This window comes from Chenopodium quinoa, unplaced genomic scaffold, assembly GCF_001683475.1.
Source record: "Chenopodium quinoa cultivar QQ74 unplaced genomic scaffold, ASM168347v1, whole genome shotgun sequence".
Taxonomy (NCBI): Eukaryota; Viridiplantae; Streptophyta; class Magnoliopsida; order Caryophyllales; family Amaranthaceae; genus Chenopodium; species Chenopodium quinoa.
The window spans coordinates 5801569-5828719 of NW_018743920.1; the positions used below are offsets into that span (position 1 = coordinate 5801569).

The 27151-nt window shown below is 34.5% G+C and overlaps 4 protein-coding genes across 10 annotated transcripts; 3 read left to right on the forward strand and 1 right to left on the reverse strand.

Annotated features, from left to right (window-relative positions):
* Positions 1–211: 211 nt before the first annotated feature.
* LOC110688142 (photosystem I subunit O-like) lies at positions 212–2492 on the forward strand. Its single transcript, XM_021864839.1, has 4 exons — positions 212–499; positions 639–714; positions 1842–2021; positions 2190–2492. The coding sequence occupies exons 1-4, from the start codon at positions 400–402 to the stop codon at positions 2278–2280; spliced, it is 447 nt and encodes a 148-aa protein (XP_021720531.1). The 5' UTR covers positions 212–399; the 3' UTR covers positions 2281–2492.
* Positions 2493–5106: 2614 nt separating this feature from the next.
* Positions 5107–8154, forward strand: LOC110688143 (centrosomal protein of 83 kDa-like). Of its 2 annotated transcripts, none has more exons than XM_021864842.1 (3): positions 5107–6102; positions 6200–6313; positions 6495–8154. In XM_021864842.1, exons 1-3 carry the CDS (start codon positions 5731–5733, stop codon positions 7830–7832), a joined length of 1824 nt encoding a protein of 607 aa, XP_021720534.1. In that variant the 5' UTR covers positions 5107–5730; the 3' UTR covers positions 7833–8154. The 2 variants fall into 2 exon arrangements, with proteins under 2 accessions (XP_021720534.1, XP_021720533.1); XM_021864841.1 differs by having other exon boundaries at positions 5108–6102; positions 6194–6313.
* A 2254-nt stretch (positions 8155–10408) lies between these two features.
* LOC110688144 (bifunctional nitrilase/nitrile hydratase NIT4A) lies at positions 10409–21091 on the reverse strand. Of its 6 annotated transcripts, XR_002504515.1 has the most exons (7): positions 20781–21089; positions 19548–19727; positions 17449–17742; positions 16520–16801; positions 13601–13792; positions 10779–10871; positions 10409–10677 (listed from the first exon to the last, which is right to left on the reverse strand). XR_002504515.1 is itself a non-coding variant. In XM_021864846.1 (6 exons), exons 1-5 carry the CDS (start codon positions 20923–20925, stop codon positions 13647–13649), a joined length of 1047 nt encoding a protein of 348 aa, XP_021720538.1. In that variant the 5' UTR covers positions 20926–21091; the 3' UTR covers positions 10409–10858; positions 13605–13646. The 6 variants fall into 6 exon arrangements, 5 of the variants coding, with proteins under 5 accessions (XP_021720538.1, XP_021720537.1, XP_021720536.1 ...); XM_021864846.1 differs by having other exon boundaries at positions 10409–10858; positions 13605–13792; positions 20781–21091; XM_021864845.1 differs by having other exon boundaries at positions 10409–10858; positions 20781–21091.
* Positions 21092–23134: 2043 nt separating this feature from the next.
* LOC110688145 (NAC domain-containing protein 40-like) lies at positions 23135–26566 on the forward strand. Its single transcript, XM_021864848.1, has 4 exons — positions 23135–23624; positions 24956–25209; positions 25361–25669; positions 26052–26566. The coding sequence occupies exons 1-4, from the start codon at positions 23420–23422 to the stop codon at positions 26481–26483; spliced, it is 1200 nt and encodes a 399-aa protein (XP_021720540.1). The 5' UTR covers positions 23135–23419; the 3' UTR covers positions 26484–26566.
* The last annotated feature ends 585 nt before the right edge of the window (positions 26567–27151 follow it).

A 27151-nucleotide genomic window follows, 5' to 3' on the forward strand; every position in this document is an offset into this window, starting at 1 on the left:
AGTAAACTTATAAAAGATGGGTGTACTGAATAGGCTCTAGATTATGTTTAGATCTAAATTTATTTAATAAAAAAAGAATTTTCCCTTTTTTCTTTTGGTTTTTATATTTACTCATAATTCGGAAATTATTGACCACATGGAAGAATTCCTGTTATGTGGGATGAGATAAGAGACTCCCAAGTATAGACACTTGATACTAAAGCTCTGATTTTGTTAACATATATAGTGTTGTAAAATTTTATCCACAAATACACGTGTCCAAAATCCATTGACCAGAGAATAATCCATGAAATCCTTTCTCTAATCCACTTCATCGTAAAATATCTGAGTCAGTTCCCATTTGAAGGAAAAGAAAAAAACGAGAGAACAGAATTGGAGAGTGAGTAATCAGACACAAAAATGGCGGCCAACTGTAGTTTTGCAGGCAGTTCAAGTGTGATTGGTTTGGGCACCTCTACTCTCTCTCGCTCTTCCTCTAAATCTACTGGCTTTACTTCAGGTAATCCTGCTTATCTACATTATTATGTATTGCTTGTAAACTTATTTGACAATTGGATATAAATAAATAGCTCGAACTCGGGTATGATCTGATCTAATCTAATGTAATCGCATTCTTTTCTATACGTATATTAATTCAGGCTTCTTGAAGTCAAAAGTAGCAGCAAGGAACCCTCTCAGCCTAGCTTGTGCTACGTCAGGAGGAAAATTTACGTGGTAATTTATCTACTCATTTTACTTTCGGGAATTTCTGTCATCAAATTATGACATGATACACCATATCACATGTGTTAATATTTACTTAACGGAGTTAACACTATACGTAGTATATAACTGCAAGTCTGTAATGACCTGTATTACTTTAGAGATTGGAATGAGTGATTTAAATTTGTTTAGTATGCATCTTTAAACATTCAAGAGGAATGCTCATTTCACTATACTTTTACTCATTATTCTGAAAATAGATCCCTTGATATATAGGTAACTACCCATTGAATTGTGAATCTTTATAAGCTTAGCAGTTAGCATCCTAAGTAGGGGGTGATATTGTTCTACTACTATATATATGACATGGGTTGAATTTCATCGACAATTACTTTTCTTTGTGGCTTTATATACACTTAAAAGACGGAGAAGGTCATGTCATACAATTGGTAAATGAATGTAATTGTACTGTTAATTGTATTTAAATAATCATTGGTATCTTGATACTCCGTATCATCGATCGCTGCAAATGAGATATAAATAGTAAGAGACTAAGAGTTATGAAAATTCATACATGTGATCAGACTTAGCTAGTTTTACTTGTCTTTATTGCTCTAGAGAGTAATGCCTGTGAGATAAAATGGAAAAAATAAATAAATTAATAAATAAATATGGAGTACACGTAATGTATAAGAAACAAAAAGAAGTTGATTGTAAATGGAAAAAGAAAAAAAAAAAATTTAGGGTGAATGAAACACAAGGGTCCTTATGACAATTCAGGTTACCCGACCTCAAATTTTTTTAAGACTAAGGTGTTTTGTTGTTTTTGTTGAACCACGAGAGTAATATTATAATATAGATTGCAGATAAGTGGCCAGGGAGATTTGATTTTGTGACCTATTATACAGACCCTCTATTTTAACTACCAGCCCAAGACCTCATTGGTATAATAAATAAATTTTTTGACTATATAGAACTATAGAAGTAGTATATACCTTATAACAATAAGTTGTAATACTCTAACATTTGACAGCATTGTCTTTGCCTCTGCTCTTACCTTATAATATAGTTTTCTTGGTGACATATGGGTTGTCTAGAAAAGTATTACGAAGTTCTAAAAATTAATTTGTTTGATATAGCTTTGAAAGAAATTGGCTGAGGAAAGACTTCAATGTGATCGGGTTTGGGTTGATTGGATGGATGGCTCCATCAAGCATACCGGCCATTAATGGAAACAGCCTCACAGGTCTCTTCTTCTCAAGCATTGGGGAGGAGTTGTCTCACTTTCCCACCCCTCCTGCCCTTACTTCTCAGTTCTGGTGAGTATCTTTACTTTTGATCAGCTAATTATTATTTTTATACTTGGTATATGTTCCGTAGATTATGGTAAGTGTAAGGAAATTTAAAATTTTTACCGAGTAAATGTCTTGTTAATCAATGTAAATACTGATATTCTACGCGCTGTGTACATGTAATGGTCGGAATAGGTTGTGGCTGGTATTGTGGCATCTGGGGCTTTTCTTGTGCCTTACATTTGGGCAGATTGGCTTCAAGGGGAGGACCGAAGAATACTTTTGAGTTTAAACATTTGAAGATGCATCATATGTTCATGCATGCCTCAGTCTCTGCTTATTATGTAATGTAACTGTCTATTATGTAATGTATATGCTTATTATGCATGATAAATTACGTACAAATCCTGTACTCTAGTCTCTCTACTTGTTATGTACTTTACTAACTATCTCTTGCCTGCTTGATGAGATTCATAATGAAAACAGTCAATCTCAAAAAATATATATATATATATATATATAAAAAAAAAAAAAAAAAAAAAAATGCTATGTATTCTCTCACAATAATGTGTATCAAATTATCTGTAATAATTTTGGAGAGTTCATAATATTCAAAAGTTGAGTACGAGTATGAAATTTTTCGTGGAATATTAATGATGGGCTATTTGGTTCAAATATGTAGCCAAGCACTTTTTACAACCCAGTTTGCCAACTTTAAAACTAAGATTACTAAATGAACTTTAATGATTGGCTGTTTTGGTCAATTATCATAGATTCGTAGTCAATCAGTTTCTTTTGCAAACAAAAAATTCAGAATAAGAAAACTAGAATCTTTAATTATTTCTTTTGCAAGAATTTCAAGCGAAACATCTCTTTACCAAAACAAAAAAAAAAAAAAAAAAAAAAGGATCTGCCACGGAAAGCCTAAAATATTTTAATTAGTATCTGAGTAAACCTGTGTTAGGCAGTTTCCTAGTCAACAAATCAACAACACCATGCGTTTATGATATACAAGTAGTTAAATACGGATGTTAATAAGGCGAAACAAATGCGCTTATAGAAAAACACAAATCTAGATAATTGCTAGGCTTACTTATGTTATACAAATAGTCAAATAGAGATGTTAATAGAGCGAAACAGATGCACTTATAGAAAGGCACAAACCTAGATAATTGCTAGGCTTACTTATGTTATACAGATAGCCAAATAGAGATGTTAATAGAGCGAAACCGCCCACGAAGCAGAAAGAGAAGTACTACGAAGGTAAACAACAGATAAATAAGGTTAATTACATAGGGAGAGGCATGTGATCATATTCTCTTACCTAACAGCTTTACTTTGATTATCATCTATTTGAATTAACTCCAATATTTTGATTACAAACAACTGTGAGGCTCCATGTGACATAGATAGAGATTACATTATTGATGCTACCTCAACAACATTCCTTGAGATCCATGTGGTATCCGAACTTGGCCGCAGTCAACTCAGATCAACTTATATACAAAGTACATATCAATTAAAAATGTCTAATATATGAAGCATAATTTAACTAAACAAGCACTCTAAATATTGAGCATATTGCTATAACATTGCATTTTCATAATTAGAAAGAAGGATTGAATACTAATAAAACATTCACGGGCTTTCAGAAAATGCAATAATTGTAGGAAATAATATGTTGCAAGTGTGTGAAACATTGGCTAAGAAATAAAATCGCCTTATGTAAATATGGATGACAAAGAAAAAACTTCGGCTAATATCATGCAATTGCTCAAGTATATAATTGTGTGTAATTTTACAAAATTACTCCGTATTTTTTTTTAGGAAAAAAGTTCGTATTATTTATTTAAATTGTTGTGTGTAAAACTATATAAGTATATTATTGTGTGTAATTTTAACAAATTTGTAAATGGTTTAGTTTGTGGTTTGTAAATGAATTTGTTAAATGGTTTGCGTTTTATGGTTTGAAACCAGATCGATTTGTAAATGGTTCAATTTAAACAATTTACGGTTTGAAAAAAGTTCGATTTAAATGGTTAGTGGGTTCAAACGTTTTTGGTTTGAACGGTACAAGTCATTAACAATTTAAATTGTATTCGATTCTATTCTATTTTAGGGTAGATTTGAACGATTTGGTTCTTATGGAGTTATGATTCTTATACAATTTAACACTAAATGGGTTTGTTTGGTTTTGAATTGACTAAAAAATGATTCGAGTCGGTTTTTGGTTCCAAGCTATCGATTTTTCTCGGTTTGGTTCTCATTCAGGTTGATCAGTTTCGAATAGTTAAATGGTTTCAGTTTGAAAATTAAAAGTGCTATATGGAGCACTAGAGAGTAGAGACTAGTAGTAGTCTAGTACTCCCTCTGCTCCTTATTTTTTTTGCCCTATTTGACTTTTCACGGTCTCCAAGATGCGTCTTCAAGCGTATATATTTCCATTTCTATATGCGTAAAAATTATTAAAATTTGATATTAATAAATTATGCAATAAGACGATTCTAACACAATCTTACATGAATATATATATTATCACTTATAAATTAACGAGAATTCATAGTCAAAGTTTTAAAAATTTGACCCATATCCTTGTAATGGGGCAAAAAAAAAAGGGACGGAAAGAGTAGTAAAATAACAAATATATGGAGTCCATGCAGATGGGGCCGATTCGATGGGCCTCTGAATATGGTACGAGTATAAAATACAAAAACCAATTAAAAGGGAAAATGTATGTACTGTGGGGCCTCAAGGGTTTGTATGATGTGAATCCAAATTATTTTGAAATCCAAAAATACCAGCTATGAATTCACAATATTCAGCAGAATTGATGGGACCCAACCCCTCGTGGCCTGTTATATTTCTGCCCTACCATTCCCTAATCTTTTCTTGGCTCCTTCTTACGAGTTTTTATTATTCCTATTCTTAGAGCTACTCGTATGTATGGCCACTTTGAGAGTAATAGCCACAATTACTCCTGTAATTTTGATCGATAACGCATGAATGATGAGAATATCCCAAAATCACCAAAAATTGGGAGGGAAGCTTTAACCACTTGAGCTCTTAAATTACATTTGTTTGACGGCATTAGACCATTAGTATTATCATTGTATGTCGAGTCAAATACTCCTCATTCTTCTCGGGCTACAAATGAAATACTTCGAACCAGGTCAATTAAGATCTAGACACCAAAACACAAATACACATGCACCTTTCCTAATTCCTATAGAATATTCATGGGTTCGCCACTCACGTGCATGTCACGTCCTCCAACTCTTAAAATTATGAAGCCAATTCAAAGCCTTAATCACAAACACAATCACAAACTGTACTTTCTCTTTCTTTTTAACTTTGTTTCTTAAACTTTGATTTTGGTTGGTTTCCCTCTCAAGGCATCCAAAAACACATTCTCACATACTGTATTCTATTAATCATCCCCACTTAAGTTCCATTCTTTTAAAAGGTTTCTATTGTAGGGTCAACAATTATTTTTACCCCTTTTGTTTTTCTAAATTAATGATTTAGTAAATCTAGGTTGTTTGATCTTATACACTTTTAAAGAAAGAAAGAAAGAAAGCTGTTCAAGTAGTAGTATTATTATCAAGTGTACTAAAAACACAACATAGTCCTCCATAAAAACCAAGGAAGAGAGAGAATTATGATCATAATAATTAAAAACAAGTTGAGAGTAATAGATTATTTGAAAGAAGCAGGAAGAGAAATTTAGAGAATAATAATGCCAAGGCAAAATCAACAACATTGCAAAATCAGGAAAAGGGTGTCATCATCATCGTCGTCATCCTCTTCAGTGGTGAAGAAGAAGAATTACAAATTGAAAAAGGGTGTTTTGGTAGGGAAACTCATTATGGCATCAGGTTCAGAGTCACCTTTGCAGAATTTTGATACAAATAATAATTATAATAATTATTACTATAACAATGTTAGTAGTAATAATAATAAGGGGAAAGAGGGTGTTTCAGCACGAAAATTGGCTGCTACTTTGTGGGAAATAAATGGATTTCATTCACCTGCTCGACTGAAAGAGGAAATCTTGGAGGAGAAAAGAGTTAGAAGCAGCAACAACCCTCATACCCCTGTTTGTGACCAGGTTAGAATCAATACATTTTCAACTTCTGTTTAATTATTTTGAATAGTTAATTTTTTAACATTTGGTTTGGTTTGGTTTGTTTGTTGAATAGCTACAGATTGATGGATCTAAAGTGGGAGGTCACAGGAGAAGATCTTCTGCAACTTCGCAGAAACTTGAGATTACAGGAGGAGGAGGCCCTGAAACTCTCGGAAAAGCCACTTCCATTGAGGTAAGTTGTATTAACACCTACAATTCTCATTGTTTAATATTTAGATTTACATGTATTATTAATATCATTAGGACCATTGTACCTTATGATATGATGGTTTAGTCCATTTTGATGGATAAAGGTACAGTGAAAGATATACATACATACATACATGTTTGTTGATCTGATCTCAGCTATGCAGGTATCGAGTCACATGGCTGGACTTGGAGAGAACAATATGAACGTCAAAACTCGTTTGAAGGATGTTAATAACAGCCTAATTGCCTCAAAAGAGCTTGTCAAGGTCTTGTTCCGAATTCTATCCCAAGAGGAGCAACATTCATCCAGGATAACCTTAGTCTCTGCTCTACGTGTTGAGCTTGATCGAGCAAGACTCCAAGTAGACAAGTTGATTCAAGATCAACGCTTTTATTGCAATCAAATGGATGCCCTTTTGAAGCATTTTGCTGAGGAAAAGGCAGCTTGGAAGAGCAGAGAGCAAGAGAGAATTCGAGAGGCTGTTTCATCCTTAGCAAGGGAGCTTGAGATAGAGAGAAAGCTTAGGAGACAAGCTGAAAGGCTGAACAAGAAGCTAGGTATGGAGTTAGCTGATACAAAAGCTCATTTTTCTACCGCGCTCAAGGAGCTTGACAGTGAGAAAAGGGCTAGGGAGATATTGGAGCAAACTTGTGACGAGTTAGCAAGAGGGATTGGAGAAGAGAGAGTTGAGGTGGAGGAATTGAAAAGAGAATCAGCAAAAGCAAGAGAAGAGGTTGAGAAAGAAAGACAAATGCTTCAATTGGCAGATGTCTTGCGGGAAGAGAGAGTCCAGATGAAGCTTTCAGAAGCTAGGTATGAATATGAGGAGAAAAACGCGGCATTGGAGAGATTAAAGAATGATATTGAAACCCACTTGAAAAGTAAAGAAAATGGTACCAATAATCTTGATGAAAAAACAGGGTTGAAGCATTTTTTGAAGACAATGCAAATGGGTGCACTGGAAAATGGAGGAGAAGGAGAAGGAGACTCAGGAGATAGCGAGCTCCACTCAATCGAACTAAACATGGACAATAATAACAGGAGCTACAAGTGGAGCTTTGCTTGTGAAGGGAACAATCAAGGTGACTCCAGAAGGGGTTCAATGGATGAAGTATTCAAGGGAAGGAGATCACTTTCTGAGAAAATTCAGTGGGAAAGTATTTGTTTGCAGAGAAAAACTTCAGATGGAGGCATAGAATGGGACTTCACTGCCAACAACAAGCTGGGAAGTATTAATGGATTCGATATAGGAAGACCGTCCCAAGTTTGTGAAGTTGGTGCAACAAATGAAGACGTCGATGATGATGGTGATGGTGATGAATCGTTCAAAAGGTATAACTCAGTAGATAAATCTCATAGATTACCATCTTTTCATGGCTCACCAATCTCTACAGGAAACTCATCGCGGTTGAGAGAGGCTTGTAGTGCAATCTTGCAAGATTTAGCATCAAAGAGAGAACAGCTTCAACTCGAAGGCCAATGTAGGGTAAACAACATATGATTGCTGGAATTCAGTACATTATAAAAATTACCAGATTTTAATTAAATTATACTCCGTACCATGTTTAATCTTACATACTACGAGTACTATTGTTTTAATCTTTCTGTATCTCCCGTTCTAGTTCAATGCTGCTTGCAATTCCTTTTCAGTAAAACTTTCATATTTCATATAACTTCTTTACCTTTGTAAAATTGAGAGGAGAGAGAGAGAGAAATATTGATCTTGTATTTGACATACTTACAAATTTTGTAGTGTGACACTATGTGAATAGATTTTTTTTTTTGATATTAGTATCTATGAAGTATTAATCTTCATTTAGTTACATACTAAAGGTGTCAAAAATTGACCTCACCGACCCGACACAGATATAAAAAAAAAAAAATGTGGCAGAGCTATATCGAAATAAGACTTGCTTAGTATTATGGCATTTTAAATAAGGTTACTCAGGAATTGAATTGATTGTGATGATCATAAAGCTTAAACCAGAGCCTCTCACAGATAACCCAGGGTAAAGTCTAAGAGAAATAATAATCTTACCATTAGACCAAGTATTACTTGTAAAGAATTTCATATTGGTTGTAAAGGATTGAACTATTGATTATTGAATACTTGGTATTATGTAATTGTATTTTGGTACAACGAGTCACAAGGTTAATGGAAAAAGGAAAAGCAAAAGAAAAAGAAGAGCTGCTGTAGATTTGAAGTAAAATTCAAGTAAAACAATGTTCAAAGATTCGGTCTGCCCTGAAATTGAATGGATGAGCATCACCCACCTCCAGTACCATACCTTTTAAGGTTTTAATAATGTTTCAAATCAGCAAGTATGATAAGTTATTAAGAATGCAGATGCAGATGCAGATTAATGAAATTTATTTTGTTGGCGCAATTTAATCTGCAACTGCAGATTTAAAGTTTTTACATGTCAGAAATAATGTTGTGTTATTAATATAATATTTGTATATGTTAAGGCTAAGTTTTATTATATACTCCAAATATAGCTGTATCTGTATTAGATAAATCTGGTGCAATAATTGTATTTTGGTGAATTTGTGCAATAATGTCGACTTCTCAGTCCAAAGACAAAGGGGGCTAGCTAGAAAAAAACGATGAATAATTTCATAAATCATGTGCACCAATGACCTGGATCAGTGCAATATATTAAAAGAGACCAATAAACAATTTTATTCTTAGCCTACTTGATTATAGCTTCTACCTGTTAACAGACAACAATGCTGAAGTGGTCAATTGAGCAAATTATAAAAGAGAATTAGGAGACAAATATAGTCTCAAGGATTCATGAAATGTTTTGAACTTGTTTTATATGAACAAATGAGAAAATCAAACATTTCAAAAGGGGTTCATAATTTATTCTATGTTCAGAACTTCAGACACGTTAAGAGTTACCTTGGTGAAGAGTCTCCAAATATCGTCATAAATTCTCATTTATTACTTCGTACAATTAAGCTTAAAAGAATTCAACCAAACAAGTTGCACACACAATTAAAATATGTATGTTCTCTCAGTTATTTTTAAGTACCCCAGGTTGACTGGGCATGTATGTCAATACAAATAAATATGTAGTAATATTTTTGATCATCACTAAAACAATGAGTATAAATTATAAAAAAATAAAAAAAAATAAAAAAATAGAAAGTTGATATTTGAAAACTATACATTAAAACGATTCCAATAAGTACCTACATGAGAGACATGCTATTATATCTTTTTATTATGTATAAATCACCAACTTTAGTCAAAGTGGATTATGTGAATACTGCAAAAAAGTAAAATTCAGGTGCTTTAAGAAAACGGAGGGATTATAATTGATATATCTGGTGGAACACATGGCAACGACGACTTTGTCCTGAGACTAGCATAATTCCTAATGGCCCATATAATTGATATAAGGGCAAGATATATGGGAACAGTTAAAAAATGAAGAATAACATATGGTTGTCTTGATTCCGACAGATGAATCCCAACACATGACCAATCTACCAATATAAGTTGACGACGAAATAACCCAAATTAAGGACGTGACTGACTAGACAACAACGGAGCAACAGCATAATTTATTTATCTCCAGAAATTCAAGTGACTCTATCTTATGGTCTTAAGATCATCAAGAAGCAGCATGTGGATGGTTGAGGAAGCACCATTCATATTCATATTTCATAGACGGCGGTCAAAGGGAATCAACAGAGATGGGGAAAACATGGCATTGGGGTTTGCAATATAAAAGGATGTCAACCAGTAATAATGAAGATAATCTCAACTCTGAATCACAGATATTAAATCCTCATACCAGGAAAATGAGTAGACCTTAAGATTTGATTTAATTAGATTTAAACGAGTTATCATGGCTTTTAAGTGTCTCAACCTAATCTAGAGCTACCTTGTTTCCTCAAGTAATATTAAAACCACAGTTAAATACAATTTGTTGACTGTAATTCTAGAAGAATATAAATAAGTAATACCCACCAGTAAAAACTTTACATATGGTGTTGGTGACAGTTCAGAAAGTCATAATTTCATAGTTTAGAAAACATATTAATTTTCTAATAAAGCATCCTTAATACGTCCAAAATTGGTGGCAATCCCCTAGATATTAACAACAGAACAAAGGCATAAATTATCAAATTAATGAAGAACATAACACGTTTGAAAACAAGAAAGGACAAGCCCATATACTTTGTACTTGTATATTCTTGGAGGCAAACAACATGAATGTCAATTGTCAAACGATGAACATATTAAGATAAAATATTCTACTATTTTTATGAAATGAAGAGGAAATTTGCACCTTTTTCCTGGAGTAGTTGTTCATGGGTTTCTTTTTGTGTGCCTAGCAATGCAGGTATGCAGAACAATAAGGATACTTTGATCTAACAAAACCTTTATTTTTTACGTAATATCTGCAAAACCTGGCAGTTTCTCTGATAGTACCATGAGACGTAGTAGCAGCAGCAGGAGCAGCATAAGTAGTCGATAATTGTGAGATGCAGAAAACAAACAGACGAAACATTCTGCAGAAGAACACTGAGATAAACAAGTTAAAGTGAGGTTTTCAGTAGTCAGATAGCTGTACATGCAAAGGTTATGCAATCAACTTGGTACACCTCCAAACTAATTGTAGCATTTCAGTCTCTGATTATTTGATTGTTAGAAGAATAGAACCTTATCAAAAACACAATTAATTAAGGTATTTGGGACTAGACTTCAAAACTTCGAATTATACTCTTGGTGAGTCTACAGCATGAGATCTTTAAGCCATCACTAACCAATATACAGTAATGTAATGAGATGAATTGGTTTCAATAGCCAAATGTCAAACCCACTATCCTAATTTGACATGCAGCACGGGACATGTTTTCTGATAAAAACTCAGGTGATGCAGACAAATAAATGAACATGAAACGCTACCCCAGAAACTGGAAGTGGAAACCACCTGAAGTAACAAAATCAAGGATGTAGAATGTTACATGCACAAAATATTTTATTCACACACACACGACAATTTCCTACATAAGACATGATCTTAAGAGAACATAAGGTCCCATCAAAAGTTCTTATAATCCAAAAGGTTAGATTCATAATCTATATTCCTAAATAATATAATATGTACTTGTAACTAATGAATGTAGCATGACCCCACTGTACTATTATACATTCATACATACTGTCAGAGAAATCTGCCAACAATACAATAAAGAAAAAAATGGTGATAACAAGGCACCAGATGGAATTCCAAGATTGCATCAAGCTTAACAAATCAAACAAGCTGTCAAAGTGGACAGGAATGGAGGGTCAAGCATGAAGGACTTGATATATCACTTGTATGAGAGCGCACCGGTCCTAAAGGATAAGTATAGCATTGGGCTTTGTAGCCAGCCTCCATGTAGCCGATAGCATAAAATAAAGGTATCACAAGCCACAATAATCAGACTCAATTCTCCGGAGTTATGTAGAAATAATGACAAGTTCAGGCAGTAAATTAGAAGGAATTAGCTAAGATAATATTTTTTTTTTCAGCAGCCCAGGAGGAAGTAGCCAAATAAAAAGTATATGAAATCTACTTCAGAAAGATTTTGAAACAGCGTATAAACAATAACAAAGGGGAGGGGAGAGGCAATTCAACCAGTTGTCCTATACTGAAATGATGGAATTCTAACGCATTGATTGTACATTTCACCCAGAAAACAGATCAAGAGACCTATTCCTCAATTCGGTGGTTCAAGAGGCCAAAGGATATGTCCTATGGAGAAAAGGAGAGGACATAAGGAACCAACCAAGAAGGAAATTCCAATTTAAACGTATAAACTGGGTTCAAAAACAGAAGACTATCATTAATTACCTAACAACCAAGAGATCTTGTTAATGAGAATAGAAGTCCCACCTCAATAATGGGATGTGGTAAACTCCCATTTCTCTTGAAATCAAGAGGACTAGTATACTAGACCAAGGTAATGAATTAAGATACAATGAAGCAGGAATCATGCAATAATCCATTGATGTCAAATTTCCAATCATGGCTTACCATGAAATGATTGAAATAGTTGAAACATCAGATTTCCAACAACTACAGCATTGTATACAGGAGATTAAATCAGAATAAATGGACAAAAAGGCAATGCCAATGTGAATAAGCCAAAATTCTGTAACTGGGTTGGGATCAATGAGGTTGATAGCTTTCTAATTAGTAATTACTAATTGCTTATCGATATTAAAGTTCAACAAAGCAAATAGACACAACTGTGTGGGGAAATGGAAACAAACCCCTTCACTCTGGATTTCACAAGAAAACCAGAACCTTGAGTTTAATTATTGCTAGGCATACAGCTTAATGGAAAATTAGCAATCCTGTGGAGCTGTCACTAATGACTGACAAAAATTCTACAGTAAATTTTTCCTTGCAATAAGATAAGGCCTTATCATCTGTAAAATTTCACAAGCAATTCCTACAGCCATTTGACAGTTTTCCAAGAGTAATCAGATTCTCGTCAGGGACTCTTCCCTTTTCCACATCTTTTTCGTATTTGCTTGTGTTTGGAGGTTTTGGATGAAGAGTGATGAATAAGTTGGTGCCTATTTTAGTTTAATTGTTTATATCATTACTTATTTCTAAGGCTCTTCATGTATTGTTAAGTACAAACACAATAGCTTATCTAACATTTCAGAATTAAAAGCAAGATTCCTCGTATATATGGTTAATCGTACGATCCCACTCTTGTCTTAACATGAACCCTCCCCCACACCCACCCGCACAGCCCCACCCCCTTCCTAAAATCCCCCTTTGTCGGAAGTACAGTATAAGCAAATTTAAATCTATAACATAGCCTCTGCAAGAGACAATGGTTAGCCAATGTTTTTTTATAAAAAAAATTCCAGAGTTGTGAAAGACTGTTATGATCCAAGCAATCAAAGCCGTCAATAGCCAATATGACCAATAAAGTTACATTGCATCAAACATGATCTTTTATCCAACACCACAATCAAGTAAGCTTCTGCAATCACAGCCATACCATAATTTACCGCCAGTCTGATTAAACTTTTAAAGCAATCCAATCCTGGCGCAAGTTAAAACTCAATAAATAATAAAGCACTAAACAGGACCCAGGGCTGCTCACTAATTATTTTAACAATAAATTATGTACAAAAACACAGAAAAGAGTGATCAAATCAGTACAATGGACTGAGAAATGTTATCAAAACAAGAATAATGTGATTTACAAAACAAAGAAGTTCAGATACAGAATGGTTTGATATACCTACACAATATGGACTGGCTTGTCAAGATAACCATCAGCAACAGCCTTAAGATCTTTCAGTTCTTTCAGAATCCGATGTGAAAGATACAGCATTTGTTGGCTGGTCCCTAACAGTCAGACTAAGTATCTCCGGTCTTGAATAGTGACCAATTACATCAAAATCAAACTTCGCCTGTGCTATCTCTCCCAAATCTGAGTAACATTCAACAACCAAATGGTGTCAGCCCACCATTTACTTCAAATAAGTTAAACATATATAATAACCTAACATATTAGCCAAATTTGATTTTAAAAGTTTTTGTTAACAGGAAAGTAGTTAAAAAGAAACATGTCCGGACAAATGGAAATAAGGGCTGGACAGTCTCCAATACACGAAACCACTGCCCCAGTTATTCTCCCCCCCCCCCCCCTCCCCTCCTTCCTCATTCGCAGAAAGAAAGGAGGAAAAAGTCCAAGAATAAAGAGGAAAACATATCGCAAAGTTGATTGAAGGACAATGTCAGCACTCAGCAGTCATGTATGCCCATAGCTCACCATACCCTACCCCCTCCCCCCCCCCCCAACCCCCACCCCCCTCTCTCCTCCTTATCACAGGATGTTTGTCAATGTAATAAAGCCTATCTAAGAATTTTAATACAATATCAGCATCCTCACTCCATATAAGTGTCAATCATTCTGCATATCCCCATAAACCCGGCCATGAACCTTCTTTAATTTGTACCATCTCGGCATGTCCTATATCTTGCTAGAAACTGAGAGTTCAACTCATCACAAGGTCACGAAAAGAGTCTATTGATCAGATTCCCCGCCACCCAACCAACAACATGTTCTCCAATCTTTATTATTAAACGTTATATCACCAAGTTGATTTTTTTTTTTCCAAGCTAGCTAAAATCCTTAATATCAACAATTAACAACAGTTCTCTAACTCTTTTGCCACTACAAAGTGCTCACCCTTTCATATCGCTCCTTTTCCCCTAACTGAGTCATCCCCTATTTTGTCAATGTTTGCCAAATTCTCCTTAGATTAATTGTTACACCCTTCTTCTGTCACCTATTTATCTCCTTGAATCTTTGAGGTACTAAACTCCTTCCAAAGCTCTCCACTCATTCACAACAACAACAACATGTGGCGGAGATGCATATGTTGCAATGGATGTGTGGCCATACAGAAAGGATTGATTGTGGAATAAGATAATTAAGAAGAAAACAGGGACTACATCTATTGAAAACAAGATGCGGGAGAATCAACTAAGGTGTTTGGCCATGTAAAAAGGAGACACCAAGTGAGGCCCTGGTAAGAAGGTTGAAAAGTGGCAAAGTGTTGGGATCATGATGGGTAAGGGAAGACCTAAGAAAACTTGAAAGAGGGTGATCGAAAGCAATATGAAACCTTTGGGGATTGAGGAAAATATGGTGTTGGATAGAGCGAAGTGGAGAGAGATTATTCACGTAGAGGATGTTACATATATACTTACTTTTGTTTATTTTATCTTAATATTATTTACTCAACTCGTGTTCTGCAAACTTTACTTATTTCCTTTGCTAAAGTTTTCTCAAACCTTTTTTTTTTTTTTACTCACAAGCTTCTCATTTCATTTATATCCCCTGCCACTCTTTTAAGACTCTTAAATTTTATTTGAATACACTTCCTGTTTCTCAATTTACACCCGTTTTTTTTTTTTTTTAAAAACTTTATTCAATCGATTATCTTGTTATGCTCTTAATGTTTTTCGGACGGTTCCTAATGACGTTTCATATTAGCCGAACCCAAACCATTTTGGGACTAAGGCTTTATTGTTGTTATTGTACTCTTTTATTAGAAAATTTTATATATATAACATCAACTTTAGCTTGTGTGCTTAAAGCTAAGTAAGATGATTCTTTTCAAGAGGTATAGATAGCCTTTGAGCTTAAACTTAGAAGTCATTAGCCTTCATTTGATTCAACAAAGTGGAATGGAATGGATTGAGAACCCCATACATTACTAAATTTGTTTGGTTTGAAACTGGTATGGATATGCACTTAATTAGGATTTGTATCTAGGATAGAATGAAGTTAAAATCTTAGGGGTTAGGGTGGGTATAAGATTGTAGGAGATTGAAATGGAGTTAGATACCTCTAGTTTGGGATTCCATGGCAAACATTGGAATGGATTCTACTCCATTCCAAAAAGATATATGTCATGTAACCATGAGTAACTTTTCCCTTTTTATTACTTATTTGCTGCATCCATCAAAGAGGCTTCATGACATCCAGCATGACCATACCCTTGTTGATTAAGTTCATCTTGTTCCACCTTCAACCCCCAAACCTTGACCCTCGCTTTAGCTTCTCAAAATCGCAACCACCAAATAGCAGGCTGTAGATTCCCGACCAAAAAAGGCAACATATAATGGCAACGCTTTATGACTCACAGATCTCCCTACATGGTCTTAAGCACCTTTTTCGTCACTTCAGTGGAAGAAATAACTAGCTTAGAGATAAGCCTCTACTAATCAGACACCACTCTTAGAAAGTGCCCAAATTTGTTTCTGTTACTCTTAAATACCACAAAATTAAAGAGCTAGTTGGTTAGAATCTCTCATTGACCTTCTAAGCCTTGGCAGAAGTAGATGCCCTCCTGAGTGAAGAAAGCTTTCCGTTTCAAGTGGAAATTTCAAACAGAGAAGACTGCAATAACTTGTAATAAATCTTTATCAGCTCTTTCAAGAGCACATAATGTAATGGCTTTAAAATCATTTGTACAAACTAAATTGTTTGTATAGCGTATACATTCAAGAACATCTTAAGCTTTAATTTTTGATCTTTTCATGGCAACTTGGCAAGTTTATAACTATAAAAGCAAAGTGTGTTGATAAAAAAAAAAAAAAAAAATTAAATACTTTTTAACCTCTAAGCCATATCCAATAAACATACCTAGATCGGCTGAGATGAGCGCCTCACCATCATGATTTGGTCCAGCAAGGACAGCCCCTGATGGTGATATAATTACACTACCACCAGCACATACAACTGACTCAGGATTCAGATCATCTTCTATTCCAGAAAACACGTATTCAGGGGGTGGAGGATAATCTTTCCTTCTACAGAACTGGTTGGCTGACAAAACAAAACATCCACCTTCAAGAGCTATATGGGTCATGGATGCTTGCCAAACCTCCCTTGCATCAGCTGTTGGAGCACAAAAAATCTCAATACCTGAAGTTATGAAGCAGAATTAGTTAGGTTTTACCAACAAGTTAAACTTTATCCCTCAGTCCCATATTCACTTTGTGTGTGTGTGTGTGTGTGTGTGTGTGTGGAATGTCCCAAAAAAACCTTCCCATTATTATTATGAAATGCTAAACTTTAACTCCCCACTCCATCACATTAGCATCTTACTTCTCTCATTTCCAACACTTTCTCACACTAATTTTTCTATAAATCAACAACCAATATTTCTACTCTACTTTAAGCATATTTTCTTAACCTTAGTGCCAATTAGAAAAGGGAAGCTAAAGATGGGACAAAGTCAAACAAGCATGTTTCCTCCAGAGAAAACACACTGGCTGTTGCTTGTTACAAAATTCTAAATCAACATATCCCAAAAATGGTTATATGGAGTCTGACCAAATCAGCAAGATTGATAGTGTATAAACAGGCAACATTTAGATATTGAACATCTTAATCCAAAATGCAATATAAGAATAAGGGTAAGATTCTTTGCAAAAAAAGTGAACTCAACTATTTTCCTCTTAGCTGTAGTCTACACTCCTACATTCCAACACTATGCAAACAACCAAAGACATACAATTAAAAAAAAAATACACATATATGACTACAACAATGTGGGCTGTGTGGCTTACCTTTAGCATACATTGCCATCCGCAAAAGTGGCATTTTGTTCTCCCAACAAATAGCAGCACCAATTTTTCCAATGGGAGTTTCAAAAACTGGAATTGTTGATCCGTCCCCAAAACCCCAAATTACACGCTCAAGTGCAGTTGGCATCATTTTTCTATGTTTTCCCATGTAATGGCCTTGAGAATCAAAAAATAGAACACTACAGTACAGTGTGTATCCATCTCTCTCTATTACACCCATTACCAAATATACTTTGTATTTTCCAGCCATTGCAGCCAAACGATCAACTTCGGGACCTGCAATCATATATATTGGCACAAGATAACTGTTAAATTCCTAATGGATTATGTATATGATCGTAGAATTTTGAAGGCCAATATCTGAAAAAGATGAAATTGATTTCAAAATCTTTTAATGGACAAATACAGTAAGTTTATAAGGTTGTATTGCCAGCCCTTACTATTTCAATAGAGTAAAGATGTAGCATCTTGGCATCCTTTATCACCAACGAATGGACACAAAGATGTCATGCAATTTCTAACAGCAAAAAAATAAAAATGAATTTTACCATCAGCTCAGTTGTCAAAAAATATCACCCATGAGTTGAAATGCTAAGCAATTGTGTCAAACTCACATCGTACATATGCCCTTTGGAATTGGCTTGTGGCTGGGGTTTATAATATGCGTGGAAGATGTATGCAAGTTTAAATCATTCAAAAGGCTCAAGAGTATAGACAGCAGGTGGCAGACTCGTGAGTCATGAGCCACCTCCTTGAGGTAAATATGTGGTGCACTACATGAGATATTAAGAGTGCCTAATAAGTAATAAGCATGAGTTAGAGAATGAGAGGAAAGACCAAAGGGATATTGACAGAAAGTTAAACGCATCAATGTAGCAATTAAAAAAGTGACGGTGGTTAGATTAACACCAAAGCACAATCTAAAGATTGAATCCTTGATAAAGCAACCTTGAATTGGGCATAAAGGCTAATAAATGTCAAAAGGCTTACTTCATTTTCATGAAAAAAGAAAGGCTGAACATTACAAGCGTTAACCAAAAAATAATGATATTACACATTGTAAGTAACAGCACATCAGCACTAGGGACATTTTACTTAAGCTATGGCATGCCCATGGATTAAGATGCACAAATTATCCAACAAAGGATCAACAAACAGGACTTGCAAGCTTAAAAAACAATAAAGAAAAACATATTCAAGATGGATGGGGTGAATTAAAGCACATGGGCTTGAAGCCCAATTGATTTAATCAGCACACCAATACCACCTTATACCTTGCTGGAGATGTGCAAGGGTGAGAAGCAAGGTTGGCAAGAAAATGCTCCATTTTCTTAAGAGTTTGAGGCCACAAGGAGACATTCAGTCAGTACATGACCATCTTGTGCCTACGACAAAGGACATGACCATGCCTCTCCAGGACCTACTCCAAATAGTTTGGCTTCCTTTCCAAATTTGTAATATTGTACTACTTTTTTTTTTTGTTGTTCATACACAATTTAAGAAAACTTTTATTTGAACAAAAATGAGTGGGTGTATAAAAAAAGTAAGGGGGATTTTATTAAAAAAAGGTGGAAGATATAAAATAAGAGAGAGTGTAAAAAGGTGAGTGGATGTAGGAAAAGGTGAATAAAATAAGAGAGATTGTGTGAGTGTAAATATTGTGAGGTAAGAGGGGGATGATGGTAAGGAAGTATTTCCTATGGGGTTTTTATTTAAAAAAAAATAAAAAAAACTTGCAACACTTTCACAATTGCCAATGCATTATGTCAAACACTAGTATTTTTAATTACCAACATGTAAAAACTATTATTAAAAAAAAAAAAAAAAAAAAAAAAACACTAATACATTATAAATCGAGGCAAATCAGGTTGCCCTTGATCATCCTTTTTCCTACACTTACTAATTACTAGTATATCCTATGTCACTTGCAAGAACTTAGAGCAAAGCCACATTAAGCTCAGCTTGCATCAAAGATCAATGCATAATAAATCATTGACAGCTTTCAAGCTAGCAAATGTGTCAACACAAAACCTTCAAATATTATATTTAAGGAATTTTTTTTAAGAAAAATGGATTCTTGCCTGGGACATCAATAGCCGAGGCATGGTATTTTCGAAATTCTTCCCTGCCCTTTGCTGTCCTGTTACCAATTGTGACCCCAAAATTTGAACCACGTGGATAGCCACCAATAAAAGCTTCAGGAAATACAACCAGCTGGGCTCCATATGAGGCTGCCTCAGCCAGCAACCTTTCAGCCTTCTCTGAGATAGAACAGGAATTTATATCAGCACAGATTCTTGCTATCTTTATGCATGTTTAAGAGTTTGTTAAAACTGCACTGAACAAAGTTACAATAAGAGGATAGGTTGTCCTAATAAAGTTACCAAAAAATTACAACTACAATTTAGCCCAATTTCTAAAAAACCAAAATTAGTAATGAAAGAGCAAAAAAATAAAATACCGAGGTTAGATTTATCCATTTAAACAAGTGCATGCAAAAGATAAGCTTTGAACACAATAAATTATGAGTTACTCTACCGATTTCCAAGGAGAGATGTTCAATGTTAAAGTCTAGCTTCAGCATGGACCAACATTACTTTAACTGGATGCTTTTTGATACAATTAGTCCTTAGAAAGAATCGACCAAAATATTAACGTGCTTCCCTTTTCATTGTGAGAAGAAAGTAACTATGACTAAACGCCTAAACATGGTGCACTAAGCAAAACACTGTCTTTGAAAAACAAGGTAACATTCTCTATCTAAAAACAAAAAGTGTTGTGCTGCATCTATTCTAAGTAGCTAATGAGCAACTTTGTTACCCTCCCTTCAATATGACGTACTTTAGCTGAATTATTCATCCGTATGCATCCATTAGTGGCTAATTAATGCCGCATTTTCAAGCTTCAAGCCATCCTATTTCATGATTCTACAGATTACACAAATACTTGGTATAATTATCGATAAGCACAGTAAACAACATAATTTAATCCCATATTACTTGTGCTTTTGTGATTTTTTTAGTATCCATTGACATATTCATTGAGCAACAATATCAAAATTGCATGTTCTGCTCTTACTAACATTCATTTTCTTTATTATGCTTACCAATTGTGACAATCCAATCTGCCTAAATGAAAACATGATGCCGCAAGATCGAACTAGAATGTTCGGATAAGAGAACACACAAATTCTGTAAAATATTTGACAAATTGACATCATATAACATAGAAACCCTCCAACTTCTAATAATACCATATAATTATAATAAATCAGTGATTGAATTTGATTAAAAAAAAACAGAGAGAGAGATTACCGAGAGTGGCAGGAGTGTCATAGAAGACGGTAGAAGCTTGGACGACGGTGGCACGAACAGTGGGAGCAGAAGAGTCAGCTCCCATTTCTACTTCTGCGAAAAACGGTCCGTTGTTACCGCCGTCGGAGGTCGGGACTAATGACATTCTTCTCTCTCCTATCTTCTACCAAGTTTTTTTTTTTTAACAACCATACCAAGTCAATTTCGATGGACACCAGAAGAACACTATCAACACATTTCTCTGGGATGATTCTAGAATCGTTATTGGTACTGTAATTTTTTTATTTTTTATTTTTTATTTTTTTTTACTACTTCGTACATCACTTGTATTTACGGATTTTTTTTTTTTTTTTTTTTTTAAGACTATTTACGGAAAATTTATGACTTTTTTTGGTTAGGAGAAATTGGGAATTTGGGATTCCCTTTTGAAAATTTTAGGACAAGTCAAAAAAAAAAAAAAAAATTTACATGAAAAAGAAAAGAAAGCAAGCTCCTTTCACAAATTTTCACTCCCCTTACTTTGCAAAATTGGAGGAATTTGAGGGGGAGATAAAAATGTAACCTATTTCGTATTAAATTAACATTTTAAGATATTTTTCTATCAACAAAATTTTTTGTCTATACTCTGTTTAGAATATTATTAGCACACATCCAATGATTTTAGGATATTAACCCATTGAGATTTAATTTTTACACATTTAAAAAAGGGTAACTATATCAATAAAGTATTACTTTTATTTAAATTGGATAACTTTTATTTATATTGGTATAACTTTTATTTATTTTGGAGTAACTTTTCCAATTTTAGGACAACTTTACAACAAAGGTACGATATAAATTGTACATCAGAATTTTTTTTAATAGTTTGTGTTCTATCAAACTAAATATTGAAATATCACAATTTTTTGTATGCGGCCTGCTTACAAAAACATAACGGACCCCCATTTCTAACCCCGTTTTCCGTTATTTTAAAGCTAAAAATAACAGACCCCCATTAAAAGCCTTTTTTTTCCACTTCTCATTCCTCATTGTGCTCCCCTTCTCATGCTTTTCTCTCTCCTGCCTTCTATGAGGATGATTTCTCTCTCCTACCTTCCATGAAGATGATTGGTACAACATACAAACAAATTCATGCAAGAAATTTACACAAAGAGCAAGTAATTTGAAAACCCCCAAATCGATTTTTGCGGTTTTTACGTGCAATTTTCGGCAAAATTTTCAAGCAATTCCGCAACAAAGGCATATAAACGGGGTTGTTGGGTTTCTGGGTTGATTTGGTGTAGTTGGGTTGTTCGTCGTCTTCTTCGGCGCCATTGGAGTAGCTTCGAAGGGATCTATTAAAGAAGAAGATGAAGAAAAGGGGTTACTTATAATGTGGATTAACTTGATAGTATTGGTTACTTGAAATTAGGGGAAATTTATAATATGGGTTACTTGAAATTAGGGGGTTTTTTTGTTCAAAAAAAAAAGTGAAATAAAATAAATTAGGGGTTACTTATAATATGGGTTACTTGTTTTTGTCTTCTATGCTAAGTATTAGGGGTTACTTGAAATTAGGAGTTACTTATAATATGAGTTACTTAAAATTAGGAGTTATTAATTGAAACTAGGGGTTACTATTTAAAATTATGGGTTACTTGAAATATATGGTTTTGTTTCTTTCCTTTCCAATTTTTTTTTTTTCATTTCAATTCATATCATAACTCTGAAATTACAAGTTGAAGTGTTATTGCAAATACTTAAAAACAAAGGGATCAATAAAAATAAAACTAAAAAGATATATACTCTGTATGTAGGCTCTCCAATCTCCATTATATTGGGTATCTCCACTTGAATTAGATTGCTATATGTTAATATTAGTGGTAAAATAAAAAAAAATAAAAAAAATAGAGGTATGAAAAATAAAAAGAACTAGTGCAGAAAAGAGTTTGAACAAATGTCAGAAAAGGGCAATGGACATGGTTGTGGAGAAGTTGACACGTAGATAGGCACATGAAGAGATGAAAAAAAAGCATGCATACATTATCCAATTCTGAAAGCGGCAAGTTGTACTACACATCAATACTACTTGCTCTGTTTTCATTTGTTTTTTTTACTGTGAGTTGAGACTCTCACACAATACACTGATTGAGCTTTCGATCATCAAACTCAAAAGTAAAAGACTAGATGATCGATCGATGACCTCAATAAGGATCGGATATAGGTGATATGTGCTGAGTATATTAATTAATTATTAATTGTATAGTACGTACTATTTAATACGAGTAGTATTTGTTTGAGAATCAATCAATCCATTCCTTGGAGCTAAGCATTGCCTTTTATTTTAAAAAAAATAACATATATACATGAAGCCAAGGTAAGGTATGTAGGGCGGTGGTCTTGAAAGTTGAAACGGCAAGCAAGCTGCACAATGCAATATACAAGCATAAAATAATAATATCATCCGATCCGTAATAGATAATGGAGCAGTAGAAGATGAAATAGAAAGAAAGCTACTCCTAACTCCTTAACTTAATTGAATTGTTACATAAACATCTATCAGATGCCCACCCTCAACAACAAACAACAGATTAATATAAACTGTTTTTAAAACCATCCCTAGAAATAAAGTGTTTATTGTGATTGTGATTGTGATTGTGATGGATGGTACATCATTATCTACTTTATCAAAGGATGCAGAGAGGTCAATCGCAGCTTCGTCAATGTTTCCAGGCTTCAGATTCAGTCCTACAGATGAAGAACTCATCTTGTATTATTTGACCAAGAAGTTGGATGGCTTTCACAAATGCGTTGAAGTCATCCCTGAAGTCGACATCTGCAAATTTGAGCCTTGGGACCTCCCTTGTATGTTTTCTTCTTCTTTCTTCTTTCTTTTTTTTTTTATTTTTTATTTTTTATTTTTTTTTTATTTTTTTTTTTTATTTTTTATTATTACTCCGTATTATATATACTTGTATGTGTGTATGTTTACAGCTTCTTTCATTTCTTGTCTTGTCTTCAAATGAGGGATTGAGCAGAGGAGAGGGGCAAGGCATGACTTTCTTTCTTTCATTTACAATTTACCAAGTAACGAATATCTATTATATTATCTTCCCCTATATATTAATTAATTACTTCATTTGTGGGTGTTAATTGTAAACTTCAGAATTCAGATACCTACCTATTACGGAGTACTAGCTACTTTCTAAAATACATTATTCCATGCCTCTAATTTCATTCTTATACTTATACATTATTTTCATTGTCAGTTGTGTGCAACTACTCTATAATATCTTTTCATATATTCTTAAGCACTGATTCACTTATTAGAGTATAAAACATATTCCAGAAAGCTTTTAGTTGAGGCCTAGGAATATAATTTATACTCTTATCGCTCTATATATATTTTTCAAATAATTCTACACTATATACTTCCAAAACAAACTTCATAGCACTTGGACATAGCTAGCTTTGGGAGTTTGAGTTTATTCTTTGTAAAACTAAAAACAACGGAGGAAATATTTATGTAAGAAAAATTTGTGTAAAAGGACCTTTTAAGTGGTCGATCTTGTTTAAAAAAATCTTTTAAGTGAAAAGTTGTGAAAAAGGACTTTTTAAGTTATATTATGTTGTAAGGGGGTAGTAGGCTGAGTTTTCCGGGTAGTCAACGGCAGAGCTCCGGCGTTTACTCTTACGTGGGGTTCACGTGACTTCTAAAAGAAAACCCACACGTTTTTTTCCCCATTTCCCCCAAATTTGGGACGGCCCTCCTTTTTGAAGTACCCCTTTCATTTTTCCCACGTGTGGGTTTTTTTTTAGAAGTCACGTGATCCCCACGTGAGAGTCAACGCCGGAGCTCCGCCGTTGACCACCCGAAAAACTCAGCCTAGTACCCCCTCACAACATAATACAACTTAAAAGGTCCTTTTTCACTAAAAAAAGGTCTTTTTAAACAAAATTGACCACTTAAAAGGTCCTTTTACACAAATTTTCCTTTATATAATGTTGCTCTTTGAATTGCGACAACACTATGCTAGTTATGTTATCTATATATCAGTTGATACTTCGTCTATTGTTTGGCTGATTGTCGATCACTTGATCAATAAATAGTTGCATGTGCTTAATTGAAATATACATACTCTTGTACTTGTTTGGGAGACTTGATTGATCAAAGTGAGTGTTGCATCACTTAACAGGCAAGGCTATTATCAAGTCAGATCAGGAGTGGTTTTTCTTCTCACCTCGTGGTAAAAAGTATCCAAATGGTTCACAAAGTAAGAGGGCAACCGAGATTGGCTACTGGAAAGCTACTGGAAAAGAGCGTGCTGTCAAATCTGGTTCCAATGTGATTGGTACTAAACGGACTTTGGTTTTCCACATTGGCCGTGCACCTAAAGGAGAGAGAACTGAGTGGATAATGCATGAGTACTGTATGTCTGGAAAGGCTCAGGTAATTACTACTTGTATTATACAGCTGTATGTTGCGGTTAGATGAAATATTAGCTTTATTTCATTCAAGTTCAACTATTATAGAACTCCTACCGTACTGTAGTAGAAGATGTGCATTTATATATGATGTATATACTCCGTTTCGTGTATAGGATGCACTGGTTGTGTGCCGCCTTAGGAAGAAATGTGACTATCATGGCTTGAATAATGGTCCAGATGGAGAGATGAATCAATCCCCTAATCCATCTATGTTGATGGCTAGTAGTGGGACTTACTCAAACTGTGGTATGGGGCTCATTGATAATAATACACCGGGCAGGGACAAGCAGACAGCTGAATGTTCTTTCAAGAAGTCCAGCAGCAGTCACGATTCTCATTCTGTAGAGCAGATGGATTCTGCATCTCAGTCGAATTGGAAGAACAAAGATTATATATTCCAGCCAGAATCTACAAGCATTAATGTGAGTGTATGCACCACTTCATTTAAGTACATTCTACTATTTCAGGTCATTAGATTAATTGCATCATTTTGTCAGGGCTCGATTATTTTCATTTGTCAGTCTAGACCTCTTCCTGTAGGAACAAGTTCAGCTTTGTAGAAAACCAATAAATTTCCATAACTAGAATTTTGTTTGGATAAACAGCCAACTTAGACATTTTGGAGTACATTGGAAAGACAGCAGTATTGCTTTCAGACTTCAATATTGGAAGAATGATTTATGTGGTACTACTGTTATGGTTCCTGATGATTAAATTGAATACTACGAGTATGACAAATTTTCTTATTTTCTCCATTTCAATATGATCAAGCTTTCTGAAGCATGTGTGTTGAATGAATGGCAGCATGTTGGTAACGAAGATGACTTGTTTGCTGAGATATTGAACGATAGTATCATTCAATTGGATGAATGTCTTCCCCCTTCAACATTTGGTGCTCAACCTATGGTAGCCAATAACGGAACTGTGCCTGTTGTGCCACTCAATTTTAATAATCCTTCACATCACCATGTTGTTCAACGAGTATACCCTGCTCAAGGAACGGCAAACAGAAGACTAAGGCTACGGAAACTAAGGAGACTTAGCCCTCGTAAAGAAGAGTTGGAGGAAGGTTCAGGTGAAAATATGGTTAACTCCAAGTCCAGACGATTTTTCAAGGCTCCTCAGGGATGGATGAGAACATCCAAAAATTGTTCTCGTCTATATGTACTAGTCATTACTATGGCATTGCTCATTTTGATGATGGTCTATGCCACTGATCCTGCATACTTTTACTGACAAAATTGGGGAAATTGTAGCTAAATATGATTCAATATTTTCACTTCTATATATAGTTGAGGATATCGCGCCTACTTATCTAATGTTTTCGCTAGGATTCATCATGTCGTTAGCGAAGTGTGTTATATATTGTATAAATTATTGTTTCACATGATAATGAAAAGTGTGCATGACAATGGTTGAGAAAAATGAAGTAGGCCAACTTTATTACCAGTATATTTGTGTCTGATAGTACGGAAATGTTGGGGCTAATAAAATAATTCCCACAGTTGCAAACTTGCAACATCTTATGCCCTTGCAAGATTGTAGTGGGAGGAAGCTAGGTTATATGTAAATGCATACGGAGTAACTTAAGTACAAAAGAAACGAAACAAAATAGTTGTGGAGATGGAATATATATTGTGCTCATGGTCATGGATTATTAGTAGTAATTGATAGATATTATATATGATAATATTTGTCGTAAATTAGGATAATATTTGTGAATATTCTGTATCCTTATCGTTCTAGGATTGTAACTCTATATATATTGATCAATGGTACACACTCCAGATTTGAGGAGTTTTCCCAAAATCTAATGTAGTATCAGAGCCAGCGTGACACAAAGATCACGGGTTTGAATCTCATCCACCCCTCCTTCCAAAGTGGAATATTGCAGGGTATGAGAA